This window comes from Festucalex cinctus, chromosome 18 (genome assembly GCF_051991245.1).
Source record: "Festucalex cinctus isolate MCC-2025b chromosome 18, RoL_Fcin_1.0, whole genome shotgun sequence".
In the NCBI taxonomy this organism is placed as follows: domain Eukaryota; kingdom Metazoa; phylum Chordata; class Actinopteri; order Syngnathiformes; family Syngnathidae; genus Festucalex; species Festucalex cinctus.
Window position 1 is genome coordinate 20,871,182 of NC_135428.1, and position 19,882 is coordinate 20,891,063.

Consider the following 19,882-nt stretch of genomic DNA (forward strand, 5'->3'; position numbering starts at 1 on the left):
CCAGGTACGTACAGTATAATTTTCTAAGTGTATGATAGGTGCAGACAGTGCTTGTAAACAATTATATATTGTTTTATTGTTTGGTAGTGACACATTACGAACATCCGGGCATTTCTGATACTTCCCCAATGCAACGCAATGCAAGTACGGTGAAAACAAACGGTGTAAGCGGCTCAGACCGGTCCATTTTAGTTTAGTGTTTTAATGAAGATGTATATGTATTAATGTGTCAATCTAAAATAGATTAAACATTCGAATAAGTGACCAACGTCAATAGTTATGTTGTATATGATCAAAAATAAAAATTACTTACTCACAATCTGACACGACTCAGCAGAGTCGGTGAAAAACAGATCCCAGAAATGCAGGCTCAGAAGAGGAAAACAATCTCGATTTATTTTTGGTGATAAACCGATTGCAAAAAGCTTGCTCGCAGGCAAGTCAGCGAAATTTACAGAGGTGCCCTTGCACACAGGCAGGAGACACGGAAGTAACAGAAAACACTTGCAAAAGGCAAGGACCAATTGGAAAACACAAAACACCTGCAAAAGGCAGGGAACGCGAATGTAACAAAAAACGCTTGCAACTGCAAGGAGAACTAACATAACCAAAAACGCTTGCAAACGGCAAGGAGAACTAACGTAACAAAAAACCACTTGCAAAAGGCAAGGACTATAAAACACAAAACACTTGCAACCGGCAAGGACGACTCGAAATGCACACGGTATCAATCAACTCGGGAATATCAACAAAAGGCGACGCGGAAACACACACGTGAATAAAACTTAACTAAGGGCGACGGCAGATTCAAAACAACTTTACCAACAGGAGAACGCGGAGAACACTTGGACACAATGGTGAGCAAATAATAATCCGACAGCTTGCTGTGCAGCTCGGAGTCCTTTTAAAGGCCTAATTGCCAACGCGATGCAGGTGCGGGGCTGGGGAACGCCCCCCTCGTTGTTGGCACTGGAACACACACACAAAAAAGCACAACAGGCTGAGAACCGAACCATGACAGTACCCCCCCCCCTTAACGGACGCCCCTTGGCGGACCACCTGGCTTATCTGGATGAGCAGCATAGAAGGTGTCGAGCAAAGACGGGTCCAGGATCCAGGAGCGGGGGATCCATTGCCGCTCCTCCGGTCCGTAACCTTCCCAGTCGACCAGATACTGGAAGCCCCCGGCCCCTGCACCTTGAGTCCAAGATTTCTTTGACCGTGTAGACAGGATCCCCATCAACCACTCGGGGAGGAGGCGGCGCGGGTGGGTTCAGCGGGCTGGGAGTCTCTGGCTTGAGGAGGGAAACGTGGAACACTGGATGGACCTTGAGTGAAGGCGGCAGACGGAGTTTCACAGTTACGGGGTTGATGATGGTGAGTATTTCAAATGGTCCGATGTAGCGCGGACCCAACTTCTTTGAGCAGCCAGCCAGACGCATGTCCCGGGATGAGAGCCAGACCTTGTCTCCTGGCTGGTACGAAGGCTCCGGACGCCGCCGACGGTCCGCAATCTCCTTATTGCGGGCCGCTGAACGGGATAGCGCCGCTCGGGTCTCCCGCCATACCTTGTGGGCCCGCCGGAGGTGATGTTGGATGGTGGGCAGCTCGACGGGACCTTCTTGAGAAGGGAACAGAGGTGGCTGGTAGCCGTACGCCGCCTTGAAGGGTGAGAGACCTGTCGCAGAGGACGGCAGAGTGTTCGTGGCGTACTCGATCCAGGAGAGGTGCGACGACCAGGATTCCGGGTTGTGCAGGCAAACACATCGCAGAGCAGCTTCAAGGTCCTGGTTGGCCCTCTCCGTTTGGCCGTTGGTCTGGGGGTGATATCCGGAAGACAGACTGACTGTGGCGCCCAACAGCTTGCAGAATTTCCTCCAGACCTGGGAGATGAATTGAGGACCACGGTCGGACACCAAGTCCACTGGAATGCCATGAAGACGGAAGACATGACGAACGAGGAGTTGTGCAGTTTCCCAGGAAGATGGCAGTTTGGCGAGGGCAACAAAGTGAGTTAATTTTGAAAATCGGTCGACCACTGTCATGATGACCGTGTTTCCCCTGGACCGGGGGAGGCCGGTGATAAAGTCTAGCGAGATGTGCGACCAAGGCCGCGCCGGGATGGGTAGCGGCCTTAACAGTCCCATCGGCGGCTGGTGGGACGATTTCCCGCACGCACAAGCGGTACATGCCTTGACGAACTCAGTAACGTCCTTTTTCATGTCGGCCCACCAAAACCGCTGGCCGACCAAGGCAAGAGTCCGGTTAATTCCCGGGTGACAAGCAACTCGTGAGGTGTGACCCCACTGGAGGACCTCAGCCCGCACCGGCTCAGGGACAAACAGTTTCTCAGCCGGGCACTCCACCGGAACAGCAATCCCTTCCTGTGCTTCCATGACTCGTCTCTCGACCTCCCATCGAACTGCCCCCATAAAGCAATGTGCGGGTAGGACCGGTTCCGTTTCTGCCTCCGGCGTGGCCGCATCGTGGATCCGGGACAAGGCGTCTGGCTTCTGGTTCCTGGATCCCCGGCGGTAGTCCACGACAAAGTTGAACCTTGTGAACAGTAAGGCCCATCGTGCTTGCCGCGAGTTGAGTCTCTTGGCTGACCGAAGGTATGCCAGGTTTTTGTGGTCCGTCAACACTCTAAAGGGTTCCTTGGCGCCCTCCAGCCAGTGTCGCCACTCTTGAAGAGCCAAGACGATTGCCAGAAGTTCCCTATTCCCGACGTCGTAGTTCGCCTCAGCTGGACTCAATCGCCGGGAGAAGAAGGCGCAGGGATGGAGCTTCCCGTCTTCTGGCGACCGCTGGGACAGGACCGCCCCCACTCCTGAATCCGACGCGTCAACCTCGACCACAAAAGACAAATCTGTATTAGCGTGGATGAGCACTGGCGGGTTTACAAACTGCTGTTTCAATTTCAGAAATGCATCTTCGGCAACAGGTGACCACCTAAAGGGTACTTTACTTGACGTCAGTTTAGTAAGGGGGGCTGCCCGTAAACTATAGTCTTTGATAAAGCGACGATAAAAATTAGCGAATCCCAAAAATCGTTGTAGCTGTTTACGGGTTTTGGGGGTCGGCCACTCGACCACGGCTTGAGTTTTTACCGGATCCGCCCGCAGTTGCCCTCCCTCGATAATGAAACCCAGGAACTGCACAGACTTGGCGTGGAACTCGCACTTCTCTGCCTTCACGTAGAGCCGGTTTTCTAATAGGCGCTGGAGGACCAGGCGGACATGTTGCCTATGCTCGTGAATATCGCGTGAGAAGATCAGGATGTCATCGAGGTACACAAAGCAAAAAGTGTTCAACATGTCTCTAAGGACGTCATTAATTAAACATTGGAACACGGCTGGGGCATTCGTCAGTCCAAACGGCATGACACAGTATTCAAAGTGTCCTAGTGGTGTCTTGAATGCAGTCTTCCACTCGTCCCCTTCCCGTATTCTCACTAAATGATAGGCGCTTCTCAGGTCTAACTTAGAAAAAATTCGGGCCGACTGTAACGGAGCGAACGCTGAGTCGAGCAAGGGAAGGGGATATTTATTCTTAACTGTGATATCATTTAGGCCACGGTAGTCGACGCAAGGGCGGAGTGTCTTATCTTTTTTCTCGATGAAGAAAAATCCCGCGCCTACGGGAGACTTGGACGGGCGTATCTGACCAGATGCTAGCGACTCATTAATATATTCCCGTAAAGCGTCCTGTTCCGGCTGGGACACCTGATATAACCGTGACCCCGGCAACTGTGCCCCAGGAATCAGGTCAATTGCACAATCATACGGACGATGGGGCGGTAATGCTTGTGCATGATCTTTACTAAAGACTTTGCGTAAATCATGATACTCCTTGGGGACGTGGTCTAGGCATACCGGTTCGGGGGTTAAACTTGCTGGCACCGATGTAGTCCCTCCTGCCAACTTCAGACAGTGGGCATGGCAGAAGGGACTCCAGTTCTCCAAAGCCGGCTTCTCCCAATCTATATCCGGATTATGGGTTCGTAGCCAGGGAAGGCCCAACACTAGGGGCGCAGAACGGGACGGCATAATAAAAAACCTCCTTCTTTCCTCATGATTTCCCGAGAGTTTTAAGTTCAGGAGGACCGGTAGACAGTCGGACCTCCGCCAATAAGTGCCCGTTGAGGTCGAAAACCTTTTTAACCTTTTCTAAGGTCTCTACCGGGCTTCCTAATGCTTCCACCACACACGGGTCTACAAAGCAATCATCCGCCCCAGAATCGATCAACGCACTCACCCTAACACTCAACCCGTATCCCGACAGCTCCCCCGACAATTCTAGCCGTCTATCACTAAGTGACGACCCCGACGGTGGGTTGGGTTCGGTTCTCCCCGGTTCGTGCTTACCCAGGTCAGCTTCCGGCTCGGCCTTCAGGAGCTGATCGGCCCGGCCCCCTAGTCGGGCGGTCGGTCGCGTCTTGCGGGTAGGTCGTGCTGGGCACGACGCCACTCGATGCCCCGGTTGACCGCAGTACAGGCAGGCACCAGCGAGCCACCGGCGACGACGCTCCTCTGGGTGCAGACGTCCACCACCCACTTGCATGGGCTCCCCTCCATTGTCCGGCGGTCCAGAAAGGGTGCGGGCGGCGGCGTCGTTGAGGAAGAGTCTGCACCTGTCCTCGTTCGCGGCTGCTCCATGCCGCTCCACAGCGCGTTCTCGGCCCCGTTCCCGTATCCGATTGTCCAAACGGATCGTGAGTTCAATGAGACCGTCTAACGAGCTTGTCGTCGCGGACTGCCAGTTCCTCCTTGAGCTGTGTATTAAGTCCTCGACGAAAGACACTCCGCAACGCACAGTCTCCAAACCCGCTCTCGGCGGCCAGTATGCGAAACTCGATGGAATAATCAGCGACCGATTTCTTCCCCTGAACTAAGTCTAGCAACCGACCCCCGGCCTCTCTCCCCCTAACCGGATGATCGAACACGCGTTGAAACTCACCCACAAAGTTGGAAAAAGAGGACCGAAGGTCTGGTCGCGCGTTGCTCACCACCATAGCCCAGGTAGCGGCTTGACCAGTCAGGAGGCTCATAACGAACGCTACTTTGGACGGACCACGAGCGTAAGTAAACGGTTGCTGGTCAAAAACGAGCGAACACTGATGCAAAAATTGACCGCAACCTCCAGGCTGTCCATCGTAGCGTGACGGGTGAGGCAAAACAGGTTCTCTATGCGTAACCGGGAGCGCCGACATGGCAGTGTCCGAACGCGGAAGTTCCGGGGTCTGCACCCCGCGGGAACTGAGCTGTTCGAGTTTTCCGAACATCTCCTCACAACGATGAGCTAGCCCGCCGACCACCTCTTGAAGACCGATCAAGGTGGTCTTGGTTTGCCCGACCCGTTGTCCCTGGCTGGCCAAAGCCCGTCTCACCTTTTCCGAGTCTGCGGGATCCATGGTCGGATTATTCTGACACGACTCAGCAGAGTCGGTGAAAAACAGATCCCAGAAATGCAGGCTCAGAAGAGGAAAACAATCTCGATTTATTTTTGGTGATAAACCGATTGCAAAAAGCTTGCTCGCAGGCAAGTCAGCGAAATTTACAGAGGTGCCCCTGCACACAGGCAGGAGACACGGAAGTAACAGAAAACACTTGCAAAAGGCAAGGACCAATTGGAAAACACAAAACACCTGCAAAAGGCAGGGAACGCGAATGTAACAAAAAACGCTTGCAACTGCAAGGAGAACTAACATAACCAAAAACGCTTGCAAACGGCAAGGAGAACTAACGTAACAAAAAACCACTTGCAAAAGGCAAGGACTATAAAACACAAAACACTTGCAACCGGCAAGGACGACTCGAAATGCACACGGTATCAATCAACTCGGGAATATCAACAAAAGGCGACGCGGAAACACACACGTGAATAAAACTTAACTAAGGGCGACGGCAGATTCAAAACAACTTTACCAACAGGAGAACGCGGAGAACACTTGGACACAATGGTGAGCAAATAATAATCCGACAGCTTGCTGTGCAGCTCGGAGTCCTTTTAAAGGCCTAATTGCCAACGCGATGCAGGTGCGGGGCTGGGGAACGCCCCCCTCGTTGTTGGCACTGGAACACACACACAAAAAAGCACAACAGGCTGAGAACCGAACCATGACACAATCAGTATAGGCTATCTGAACAATTATGAAAACATACAGTGCTAAAGTGTGCTAAAAAAAAATTTGATTTGACCACCTGTCATATTCTCTAAACATAAAGCCTAAATAAGGAGATAATAAGGCAAGGTACAAGACAATTTTTCTATTTTTTTTAAGAGCTTAAATACTGAACTGCAATCACGCTTTAACTTATTTGTGCTAGAATGTGCTTGAATTACTATTAGCAAGGGCAGGGTTTACAAAATTGGGTACAACATGCAAAAGTTAGTTCCAGTCACATTTAAAAAATAAATAAAAATAAAAATAAATAAATAAATAAATAAATAAATAAAATAAAAACTAGTCATTTCTATATTTGTTTTCAATTACTATCTCTCTATGTTTTTTAGGGTGGCATGGTGGACTAGTGGTTAGCACGTCCGCCTCCCAGTTCTGAGGACTCAGGTTTGAGTCCAGGCTCTGGCCTTCCTGGGTGGAGTTTGCATGTGCTCGCGTGGTTCTTCTCCGGGTACTCCGGTCTCCTCCCACATTCCAAAAACATGCATGGCAGGTTAATTGGGCGCTCCGAATTGTCCCTAGGTGTGCTTGTGAGTGTGGATGGTTGTTTGTCTCTGTGTGCCCTGCGATTGGCTGGCAGCCAGTCCAGGGTGTCTCCCGCCTACTGCCCAGAGCCAGCTGAGATAGGCGCCAGCACCCCCCGCGACCCTTGTGAGGAATAAGCAGTCAAGTGGATGGATGGATATTTTTTTTTAAATCACAAAAAGCAGATCAAGCCCTGGTATTTATCTCTTCCTTCTAGTGGAGCAGCATGTTTTTTTTCCCCTCAATGTAAAACCTACTATTCCCAACAAATACAAATACCACGCCATTAAATTCCATCCATCCATCCATCCATTCATCCATCCTGCCGTGTCAGTCCGGGCCTGGGGTAGGCTATTGTATTGTATTTCACGTGACAGATGCAGTAACGCTAAGCTATGTGAAAATCCACGTGCACATCTGTACATACTGTATGCCCATGTCAACCTCTGAAAATATAAAGATGATCGCACCAATAATTTGTATTGTATGGACATTAAATGAATGAATGAATGAATGAATGAATGAATGAATGAATGAATGAATGAATGAATGAATGAATGAATGACGTCGTTGCTGCATTCATCTCTGCTCACTACAGCTTAATGGCACTAAATGAGAAAAACACTTTTGCACCTTCCCCTATCCAACTTTGTTTTCTAATCATTTAATATTTCTCGCAGCTGTGCCGCGTTCTTGGCGCAAATCCATTGCCACGTGTGGTGGGTAAATCAGGCGCAAATTTGCTCCCAACTGTCAAACTTTGTGGTGGTATACCATTAGAGCAATATCCTTAGTGAATATAGGACGTTAACAGGCAGCAAACTGCGGATGCTTATATGGAGCAATTTTTGGCGGTCAGCGGACACAGTGCACTCTTAGTGGATTTGGCCCTCAGTATTTGACAGCAAAACATTTTCATTGAATAATAACTAAAAACAAGAAAGAAAAAGAAAAGTGTCTGGCGGTATATTCTGTCAGACACAGGAGTGGATTTCCAAGTTGTTGCAGAGTCTCATTTAATCCCATATCTTTATCCGTAGGTTACAGTAAATAATTACAAGCCTTGTTCTTTTCAGCAATGTAGATGACACCCACACCATCACAGTTGCAAGTAGCTGTTACTCTTTCAGTGCAACAATCAGAACATGTTTGTCCCTTTCTTCCCCACACTACAATCCATTTTTATGTTGCAGAATCTGGATTCGTTGAAATGAATTCTGTTCCTCCATATGTTCAATTTCCACTGCTGATGTTGCAGACCAGCAGAGAAGGGCAGTTATGCCAGGCTAGCAAATATATGAACCCAGAGATTGGCTGTCCTTGTGCAGTGTGTTTGAGATTTCTGTGCATAAGGTCAGGTGCCGTAACATTCTGCATTCCTGTAAATCTGTAGAAGCCTTCAGTTCAGAACTGTTGAAGGGTTATAATAATTAGGTGAATTCTGAACCCCAAATTGCTTCATCAAATTTTGAGTTTCCTCCATGATGCTTTGCCATAACAGGCCTTCATTGAATCAACCTTTAGTTGCTGTTCTACTATATGTACCGTATGGATCATTTTAAAAAGTCCTTATGGTTTGGACAATCGGCATTGATTTTTTTTTTCTAACCCTCTGAGCTGCAGAAAGGTATGAGTTACATAAATGTTATACCTGACAGTCAGGCTAAATAATGGTGATTAGGGAAAAAAATGCTTTACAGGACATCATGTATGGATAATGAATTTTTCTTACATCAAGTTTAAAATATATTTCATTTAACATTGTACTTTATGGGTGTCATCACAGGTCTCCTAAATATCATCACGTCTGTAAAAATCTTCAGAGGGGAAAAAAGACAATGGCAAAGTGATGGGATGAACTGATTTTTATACATCACCATATTTCATATTTCCACAGACAGATATAATTTAGATGTAATTCAATTCAATAAACAAATCATATGTCCATGTACATTCTTGAAGCATACATCAAGTTGTGCAGGATTTGTGCAATAATGTATACGTCTGATAATTTATTCTTATAGAACAGACCCCATTGCTGGCACTATAGTGCTAACCAAAGTTGCACAAGCCTTTTTTTTATTTTATTTTTTAAACTCTCATACGATTCACCCATTCACTCACTATTTGTTTAAAACTATAGCATGGAGGAAACTCAACCTCATAAAAATTTAAAATAAAAAAAATAAAATAAAATAAAAAGCTGTAAATACGGCATCAAGGGAGGCAATTGGCGGTGATGAACTTTGAGATAAAATGTCACCACAAATGATTTCAACTCGTGATTTAGTCCTGCAGTTGAATTTCCAATAGTGGAGTGTTTACTGGTGGAGTTTCAACCGGCAATTTACAAGTGGACGAGGAATTACAGTCATTCCAATTGGGTGGCTGAGCTCGAAGACACATACAAGGTGTGTGTCACAGAAAAGTTCCAGTACCGTATTTAAAATCCAAACTGTGAACTACAAGTTTTCCCCTTTAAAGTTATTAACCCATACCACATTTTCCCACCCCAACCCACTTTTCTGCCACACCTCCATGAAGTCGTGGAAGGATTCTCCACAGCTCCATAAGCGTGGCCGCATTGTTGTCATCCACTCCCAATTAGGTACCTTGTTTATCCCACATGAGTTTGGGAAAGAGGGGAAGTGAGGTTGTACCAACCAACACACTAGCCGGGTTTACATGGAGACTTTTTAGTCATTCCGATTGTAATTATTCCGAATGAAGATCTCTGGTCACTGGTTTACATGTGACGTGATCCATTCCGATTTGCCACTTATATGCTCCCTTGTTTAATTGGATCAGCCCCGGCAGCCGCGGGACGCACGGATATCGATCACGTGATTTATCAAGATGGAGTTAATTCGTCATTTAGCACAATAGTTGTGATAGTGTTAACGCTTTTATTGAAGCAACATCTTGATAAAAACCACGTTTCAAGTACTTAAAAACAAGTTCTCCCCTCGCAGACAAGCTCTGGGGAGACGCCGCCATTTTAGTAGGTGGAAACGATGACGCCATGACGCATTTACGTCAAGACAGATCATGCGCATACCGCACGCAGCCTCGCCATTCCGAATGAAGTGTATACATGACGCTCGTTCGGATTGACGAAAGGAATATACCACCCCTGTGATTCCGAATGAAATTCCATTCAGCCTTTGCATTCCGATTGAGGTGTTTATATGGAGCATTTTCAGACTCTCTGAGGGGAAACACCAGGTTTACAGTGAAGTTGGTAGTTAGGTAACACTATGAATTTCACAACATCCTAAATGTTCGAATGTGTTATGCGAGTAGAACAGCAGGTCATACAGTACAAAATGTGTCCACATTAATTCAGTGTCACGGTAGCATCAGCAAGTTCGGAGGTTTATTAATGTCTTAGCAGCAGGTTTCAATGTAAAGTAACAAAGACATACACACTTTAAGACCATCAATGAAGGAAACAAAGTTTGCATTTTTTTCCCCATCAGTCACAGTTTGTGCTGTCTCTTTAGCTGTGTTGCTCAAAATTTGTCGGAAGGAAAAAAAGAAAAAGAAGTCCCCAGAGTGCTTCATAAAAGGGATGGAGAGCAAACATGTCGGACTGTAGCAACTACATCCACATGGAAGTATTGTAGCTCCCACGTGAATGATAAAACAGTGTATTGTAATGACAGATTTACTTTCAGTTCAATTCAGTAATCAACAGTCTCCTTTAGTGCTTTCATCAAACCGTATGACACATGGCACTTATGATAAACACGTGACAGGAAAATAACATTCCTATCATCTAATACGGTAGCTCAACTATTTTCATTAGGATAATTTGAAGGCTGCAGAAGGACACAGCACTTTATACTACATTCCTCACGTGGGTAAACCCAATACTATTGAATTGGAACGTATCTTTTGGTGTTAACAAATAAAGGAAGACTGTTTGACTTTGTATGTGCATATATATATATATATATATATATATATATATATATATATATATATATATATATATATATATATATATACATATATATATATATATATATATATATATATAGGTGCAGTGATGATAAAAATGGAACACTTCTCGACATTTACAGATTGCCTGCAGCTGCAGAGGGGATCCCTTATTTTCAGGACTTTATGCATGTTGGGTCAAAATGGCCACATTGTTCACATTTATATTCTAATCATCTCAAACATGTAAAAGAATGAACACATGGCCAACAAACAGCAGGGGCCTCATTTATAAAACTGTGCGTGAAAACCTGCGCAGAAATGTTCGTACGTAGAGTTTTGGCCTCATTTTGATCGTACGCAAGCTTTATAAATGAGGCCCCAGGTCTGTTAATCTTACAGAACTCTGTACCCACCACCAATTATTTCTTGATTTACACGTGTTGATAATACATACTGTACATTTAACACTTCTCACAAACACACGGACAACTCAATCAGCTAGATGGTCTTATTTGGGCTGTGGGCCAATATAGGAAACAGAGGAATATAAAAATACAAGCATATTTGAAGTACTGTCTTCCTGTTGCTTTTCCCTGGTAAAAGTGGCTCAAACAACTAGATATTGGAGTACTTATATATGTTATGTAATTCATTAGTGACTTCTAATTTGCATATTTTCATTTAAATGTAATATTTTATTTGACTTAACAAGATTTCTATAAATGTCTTACTGTTGCCCATTTCACTTCAGTGTACTGTTTTATTAGCGACAGGGTATACACACAAGGATAGGTATATACAATTCATGACTTAGAAGATATTTGCATTTGAACGCACTTGTTGGTAATTGACAATCTGGACTTCAAAGTAAAACACGCAACAGTACACAGATCTCTCTCACTTCAGGTTTTTACAATTCTTCAGACACCATGTTAAATACTGTGGGAAAATAAATGATGAGGAACAAACAAAGTTGAGGGGTCACTTTTCTCATCATTCATTTCGCAGATCATGGAGAGGAATCATTTATAACTGTTGATGGAAGACAACCCTACTTTGTGAGTAGTGAACCATAATTGCAAAATGCTTCCTCACACTAAATTATTGCAAATTCTCCAAATGATTTCAAGAACATAAAAAAAGTCAAACAAGTGCACTAAGAGACTATTAGATTTCATGCAGTGTTCAGATTTTTTGTACAAAGGCATTATGTCAAATTGTGTCACTGTGAGCATTTCAGAAATCCCAAGCCCCCCCCCCCCCCCCCCTTTTTTTTTTTTAACATGGATCAAAAAAATAATCTGTATTTAACGACATCCAAAAAAGCTAGGTTGGTAACACCAGCATTCCATTACATGATCGATGATAACCATGTGGTGGGATTACATGTCTTCAAGATTTAGTATGTTTTAATTATCTAAGGTGCAAGACTGGGGTAACCATGTGTGGATGAGAAATCATATCAAATCATCACATTTGCAACTACTTCATATTTCATTTGCTTTCTCTCTCACTACAAGAGAGAAGAACTTAAAAAAGTATATTGCTTCAAAAGTTTTTAATTATTGTGAACATTTAATTCACCTCTTTTTCAGGTGTGTATAGACTGACTGACAGACAGAAAGAGAGACAGACAGACATGGTATAATCAGTCACAGAAACATATAGAAAGATTAATCCAAGAGATTAAACGATGACAACCCCAATCAGCAGGTGGCCCAAATGCAAGCACTGATGCACTGCTTTAGGTGAAGACAAGGTTGGCTGAGAGATGAGTTACAATAGTTTTGTCCATGGGCGGTATCCTCATTGTGTTCCAACTTCCAGATCTGTGATTGGGGCTCGGCAAACATGCTTCCCTTTCATACAACCACCAATTGTCGGTGAATAAAACAAAAATAAGCGGGCTCTTCATTTGCTCTTTCCAGATGTGCTGGAGCCCCCCGCCCCACCCTCCAGCTTGTCAGCAATTTCTGATGTGTCTAACTTGTCGGAGCCGTCCCCTTTCTCTGACCTCTCCTTCTCGGATCTCTCCTCGCCAACTAGCTCCGATCTCTCCGACCTGGCGTCTGCGTCGCCCTCGGATCTCTCCTTCCTCTCCGAACGGTCGTGGTCGATGCCAGATGTGCCGGGCTTGTCCCACTTGACCATTGCCTCATGCTCAGCTATACAGGTGGTGATGTTGGAAGTCCAAGCCTTCAGATCCTCCTGAGCAGAAAGCAATACGAGAGGTCAAAATAGCTTCACATCATCAACCATCACCTATAGAATTTCCAAAGTCCCGAAAGGTTGGACAATTTGGCCTTTAAAGTTCCACATAAACTTATAGGTAAGGATAAGACTTGAGCATATCTCATGAGACTTTTGCTTTAAAGGGGCATAGTTTGGCCCTTGTATCCCCCCCCCCCCCTCCTCATGTCTCATTTTTCCATCTAAGAAACTCGGAGTCCTAAAGCGAACAGCCAGGATCCCTTTCTGTCCTTCCTCTGTTGGTTATTATTTTTCGTGTTTCTTGGATAGGCAAGATAAATTCCTTGCATGTTTTTAGTACATTATTGGTCAATAAATCTGATTGTGATTAAGGACTAACTCCCAAAGCACCCTCACAGAAGACTACCAGTTGGGCAAAGAGAAGAACTATTATGAGGACAACAGAACGTCTTATCCTCTCTACCAGACGCTCGCTATCCACTCCACCAAGTGGTCTCTTCAGCAAATAAGTCACAGAGTCACTGGTTTAGTAGATGTATCTCTGTCCAGGTTGATGAGTACAATATGGGTAAGTTAATCATAACTAAGTGAAGAGATACTCAGAAAATCTACATTAGTCAAAAATGTTGACCTGAACATTCCTGAGTTCAGGGATGGGCAAATGGCATGGTTAAAATAAAATAAAATAAATTAAAGTCATAAAGAATGGAGTAAAATGGAGGGGAAAAAAACATGAAAAATCCAAGATGTGAAAAAAAGAAAGAAAAAAAAGTGACTATTGAAATCTGTGGGTGCCGAATTTTGAATACGGAGGTGTCGAGTGTAGTTTTTCAGTTGTAATATTATACCAAATCATCACGAGGTGTAAAACATCATGGTTAAGTTGTGCTTACTTTGAGTCTTAATTAGTGTTGTTCCAATACCGTTTTTTTGGCTCCTGATACCGATTCCAATACCCAGCTGTGCAGTATCGGCCGATGCTGATACCATATCGATACCTAAGGTTTTGTTTCTCTTCATGAAAAAGCTGTCCTGCCATTGGTTCAGAGCATTCAAGGGCCAATAGGATATCTTAGATCGGCTTGCAGTGAAAATGTCACATATTAGCCTTGGAATTAATGGTATCGGCATGTTACTTGTTAGTAGTCACCGATACCGATACCACTGTTTTAATGCAGTATCGGGGCCTCTGCCGATACCAGTATCGGTATCGGAACAACCCTAGTCTTAATGCTACTCCGTAAAAAAAATACTGTGCAAATACCTTACAGAACTTGGCCTTTTAAACTTGTAGATCAGGGGTGTCCAAACTTTTTCCTCTGAGGGCCACATACAGAAAAATAGAAAGCTGCAAGGGCCACTTTGATTTTTTTTTTAATTATTTATTAACACATTCATTGCCAGACCAGCAACAAATGCATCATTTGACGTATTTTTCCATCAATGGGAGTGAATGAGTTAAACATGGTAAAAATCAATGTATCAATTATAAATTGTTGATATAATGTGCAGTTACTTATTGAAAACTGCTAACAGTCACAAGGCAAATAGTGACCCCTGTGTGCCACTATAATAGATATGCCTCTCCACTGAGAAGCAGCTGATCCCAACTTGCCATTCTGAACCACAACAAGAACAATCGGTCGTCAACTGACCACACTTAAGAACCATTAATCTAATGTGATGTTTTCACAAATTGGACCTTGACCCGAAGCAACAAGTGGATGAAACTATTTTTATTTCTGAAACTGAATTATTAGCTGCAAACTTGTGTCTTTGCATAGCCAGAAATGCTTAATCCACTCTCTTTTCTTTTTTTAAACAGCATTGAAAAATGATTTTTAGTATTTGCCGCAGGCCGCCAAAAAATGTATGGCAAATGGCCTCCGGGCTGTAGTTTGGACACCCTTGTTGTAGATTCAACAGTCATTTACTGACAGTTTAAGAACAACAGGTTAGCATGGGTTAGTGGTGGAGTGGTTGGGGTGCACCACTGAGATTGTTGGTTTGATCCCAGCGCAGTCTGATGGTGTTAAAGATCCATAAGAAATGTCATCTAAGTCCAGTTCTTTCTAATGCTGTGAAATGATTAGTCAAAGCACTTTGAGGGCCTTGTAAGGTAGTAAAGTGCTATACAAATGTATACCATTTTCCAAGCGCATGCTGATTTTATACTATTTTGTTCTGTAAAATTTACATGCAGATTGTGTTTATTGTACATTGAATCCCAGTAGAATTCAGCAGCAGTTACAGTTTATTATACATTCAATGCCAGTAGAATAAACAAGTTGTTCTGTAAAGATGTTTTCATTTCCCCAATGTATTTTCTTTACATAATTTCCCTGGTAACCACAGCTGCCGGTTTTCCCCCGTAAAAACAACAGATTTTTTTTTACAGTGTACGTTCACACTGCAGTCAAATGCGACCCAGATTAGATTTTTTTTGAGTAGGCGTAATGAGTAGGCGTAATAATTATTTGTGGATTTGGAATGACATGCAGGACTAACATATTACCTCGATAAAATTACATTCTAGATTGGGTTGATTTTGTGGGGGGGAAAAAAAATGCACAAAATGAGTTCTTTCACTTAATGTTAGTTTCTTGTTCAGCAGTTATGTGCTGTCCTTGAATGACAATAGGCGTTTTTCCACCGCCGGAACTTTTGGCCAACTTTTCAGTTTACCTTGGTAAAATTCAGTTTGCGCGTTTTTCCACGAACAACAATTACCCGGGTAATTAAATTCCCCAGGGGTCATCCAAGTACTATCTCGGCAGCAGGGTCTTTCTGAGCCAGGCAAGAACTTTGCAATGGCCACGGCTGATTGGTCAAATTTGGGGGCGTTGTTTCTACATCGGCTGGACTCAATCAAACTCATTTTAATTACCAAGAACCTCAAGACGCTGTGGAAGCACAAATCATAAATTCCCTGCGGAACCTTTACCACCAAGAACTCCCTTTACCCAGAACTCAAAGTTCCTGGGCTTGTTGGTGGAAAAACGCCTAATTTTTATGCAAGAGCACCCTTTGTATGGAGAGAAATTTGTGTCTTTATTTTCAATCAAACAAAAAAGGAATTTGCAATCAAAAAAAATTTCAATCAAACAAAAAGGGGATTTGCAATCAAAAAAAAAATTCAATCAAACAAAAAGGGGATTTGCAACCTCAAATAAATTTTAATCAAACAAAAAAGGGTTTTCATATAAAATAAATATTTGCAAACAAAAAAAAACATTTCAAACATGGATTTGTATTTTAATAAAATCTTTTGCAAACATTTTTTTCGTTTTGTTTGCGAATCTGTTTTTTGGTTGCGAATCTGTTTTTTGGTTGCGAATCTGTTTTTTGATTGAAACCTGTTTTTTGGTTGCGAATCTTTTTCTGTGTTGTGTGGGCGGGGTCCTCCGTTCAACCGATGATAGAAGCCTTGTCATTGGTCAGCTTGGAAGCCGCTGCGACAACTTTCATTGGTCAGATAGGAATGGGGGTGTGACAATGTTCGTCTGACTATTTCCTGGTTCATTTTGTCCAGTCGCCGCCAGCATCGAGGTAAATATAACCCCCCCCCCCCTCACTTCTAGTTTTCCGTTTTGTTTATCTGACATTTATCTAAAAGCAACCAATCTATCGTTTATCCGGTGATTTGTTCTAACCATAACAATTAACGTAATCACTCACTCAGCATTGCTTAGCCATGTTAGCTAGCTAGGTAACTGATGGTCCGATACATGAGTCAGTCATGAAGCTATGTTGTTGGCAGTCAAAACACAAATATACGGCTAATTTGGGATGGCTGTTAGGATGAAGTTTTGTTGTTGTTTTTTTATACTCATAAAGAAACCTTTGCATTTGTTTCACATACAGGCAGGGCTGGGAATCGAATTTATTTACACTAGCTGCTTCCCCTAAATCTTGGATGTTTGAAGTAGAGATTAAATTCGTGATAATTCTGTGATTATTATTTATTGGTCCTGGTTGTTTACTGTATGAGTCAGATTGAAACAGAAGGGGAATCTGAGTTGTAGGTGTACTTTTGCAATTACACTGACTAGATTTTTTCTTTTAGAGTGCGAGCAGACCAAGGGGTAGAAAATGTAGACATAGCGAGATGCATGTTTACTGTAAGAGGAGCAGGCCAGGGCAGTTTTATTGCTGGTAAAAGCGTACATAACCAGAGGAAAAAACTTTATATGAGTAAAAGTTCTTGGAGTTACTGTAGCTTTCATAAATGTATTTGATATTACAGATCCAGCAAGCTGAAGAGACACTACCCTTGGACCATCACGGTGAACACGGGATCGTTATACCTGACATCCACTGTCGTTTACCTGAGGAAAGACTTGTTGCTTTACGGCAAATCAATCCAAACAAGGAGTCCTTGAGTTTTGGTCGCGTCATTTATTTGCAGACTCTCAATGTTGCTTCTAGTGCTAGTGTCTCGCGGCCCAAAGGGTCATTTAAATTTATGTAAAAAATGAAAATAAATTCCTGTGTAAAACAGTTTGACTTTTATTTCATAAAAAAAGCATGCATATGAACTAACAACCAGTCAATTATTCAGCATTTTATAGATTTTATACAGACATTTTTCTCAAGAAATGATTGGCCTGCCAACAAGAAATCAAGAAAGCTCAGAAAATGAACTGTTAAACTTAAAACAAACATTTTGGTAGGAACAGCCTGTAATTACTCAAAAAAATGAAATGGATGTGATTTTTTTTTTTTTGCCCTTTCAATTACACTGTGTCAAATCTGGCATCAAAGGTGATAGCAGTCAGTAGATGTGATTTAAAGGAATGGTAATCACTCATATGAGCAGTTGGAAATGTAATGGTGTTTGTGCAGGGGGTAATATAATGTGTGACCTGGCATTTGTACCTCACAATTGTGGTCAAAGTTTATTGATATTTTAAATTGCTCTCTGTCTGACATAAGCAGGTGCTTGTGGCCCTGCTCAGTTATCCACAGCATCACCTCATGAAGAGAGGTGACCAACCACCAACTTCATCTTCTGCATCTAAAAAGTAAAGAAAAGTGTGCTTGAATTAAGTACCAAACATGTAAAAAAAAAAATTCTGACAAAGTTATGTTTGACACATGTTTTGAACATTATTGAAACAGGAAAACTACAATGAAACAATCACAGGAACTAAATGTATTTATATTACGTAATCTGTCACTTCCTCTGTATTTCAAACAACCAAGACATAATAAATGTAGCAGAGGCTACTTATTTCAATGACCAGAACTTCTCATAAGTGATTAATAATTAGCATTTTATTAATGTAATGATGTAATGTAATAAAATAATCATGAATAAGCATAATAACAGCTATCTCAGCAGGCCGTTTATTTGGGCCGTTTCTCGTACCAACAAAACATCACGATTCATGACTAGACTAACCAAAATCAAACGGTTACGTGGCCTGGATCCTAGTAGTAGCAGTGTCACCGCTTTGACGGTGCATGAGTTCCCCCTCTTTTTCAACCTGACTCGTACAGTAAACAACCAGGACCAATAAATAATAATCACAGAATTATCACGAATTTAATCTCTACTTCAAACATCCAAGATTTAGGGGAAGCAGCTAGTGTAAATAAATTCGATTCCCAGCCCTGCCTGTATGTGAAACAAATGCAAAGGTTTCTTTATGAGTATAAAAAAACAAAACAAAACTTCATCCTAACAGCTATCCCAAATTAGCCGTATATTTGTGTTTTGACTGCCAACAACATAGCTTCATGACTGACTCATGTATCGGACCATCAGTTACCTAGCTAGCTAACATGGCTAAGCAATGCTGAGTGAGTGATTACGTTAATTGTAATGGTTAGAACAAATCACCGGATAAACGATAGATCAAGGGTTGCTTTTAGATAAATGTCAGATAAACAAAACGGAAAACTAGAAGTGGGGGGGGTGTCATATTTACCTCGATGCTGGCGGCGACTGGACAAAATGAACCAGGAAATAGTCAGACGAACATTGTCACACCCCCATTCCTATCTGACCAATGAAAGTTGTCGCAGCGGCTTCCAAGCTGACCAATGACAAGGCTTCTATCATCGGTTGAACGGAGGACCCCGCCCACACAACACAGAAAAAGATTCGCAACCAAAAAACAGGTTTCAATCAAAAAACAGATCCGCAACCAAAAAACAGATTCGCAACCAAAAAACAGATTCGCAAACAAAACGAAAAAAATACTTGCAAAAGATTTTATTAAAATACAAATCCATGTTTGAAATGTTTTTTTTTTGTTTGCAAATTTTTATTTTATATGAAAACCCTTTTTTGTTTGATTAAAATTTATTTGAGGTTGCAAATCCCCTTTTTGTTTGATTGAATTTTTTTTTTATTGCAAATCCCCTTTTTGTTTGATTGAATTTTTTTTTTTATTGCAAATTCCTTTTTTGTTTGATTGAAAATAAAGACACAAATTTCTCTCCATACCTTTGTACTATTTTGTTGTTCACTTCAAACCCTTTGTTGTTGGATTAGGATAGTGAATCTTAATTTATACATTGAGAAATATATTATCAAAAGTGATAACACTAAGCCATTTTCAACAGTAAGAAGATAATATTTGGTCAACAATTAAGATAACATTTTTGATGAATACTGATTTTGCATTTGCTGTTGACTGAAGATGACATCACCTGTATGTGCTGAGGAAATAGGTAACGACCAATCATTGCAGAAAACAGGTGAGCCGTGATTGAAAAATAAATATCAAATTAATTCTGGAAAAATTAGAACTCTTTCTTTTTACTGCTGAAAATGGCTCAGTGAGTCAAGTATCTCTTTAAGAACGTGCATTTTGCACATATGCTCGTATTTTGTCCATATCTAAAATAGTATTTTTGTCATATATCTAATTAAAAGTGGTGGCTCAAGTCGCATGGCTTGACTCGAGTCACCAATTTTAGGTGTTCGACTTGCTTAGCTAAAATTTATGACAGACTGAGCAAGGAATTTTCAAACAGAGCAATTACTTTCAAGTTGCCTAAATGCTC

General features: G+C 42.6%; 1 protein-coding gene and 1 long non-coding RNA gene across 2 annotated transcripts in view; both read right to left on the bottom strand.

Annotated features, from left to right (window-relative positions):
- Positions 1-11,931: 11,931 nt before the first annotated feature.
- Positions 11,932-19,882, bottom strand: part of sptbn4a (spectrin, beta, non-erythrocytic 4a) — a 59,333-nt gene continuing 51,382 nt past the window's right edge. The window contains exon 19 of the mRNA XM_077505272.1: positions 11,932-12,862. Coding sequence (XP_077361398.1) covers positions 12,566-12,862 — 297 coding nt within the window. The 3' untranslated portion in view covers positions 11,932-12,565. The remainder of the gene's footprint in view (positions 12,863-19,882) is intronic.
- On the bottom strand, positions 17,351-19,880 carry LOC144006423 (uncharacterized). Its single transcript, XR_013279820.1, has 2 exons — positions 18,270-19,880; positions 17,351-17,882 (listed from the first exon to the last, which is right to left on the bottom strand). It is a non-coding gene; the product is annotated as an uncharacterized LOC144006423 (long non-coding RNA).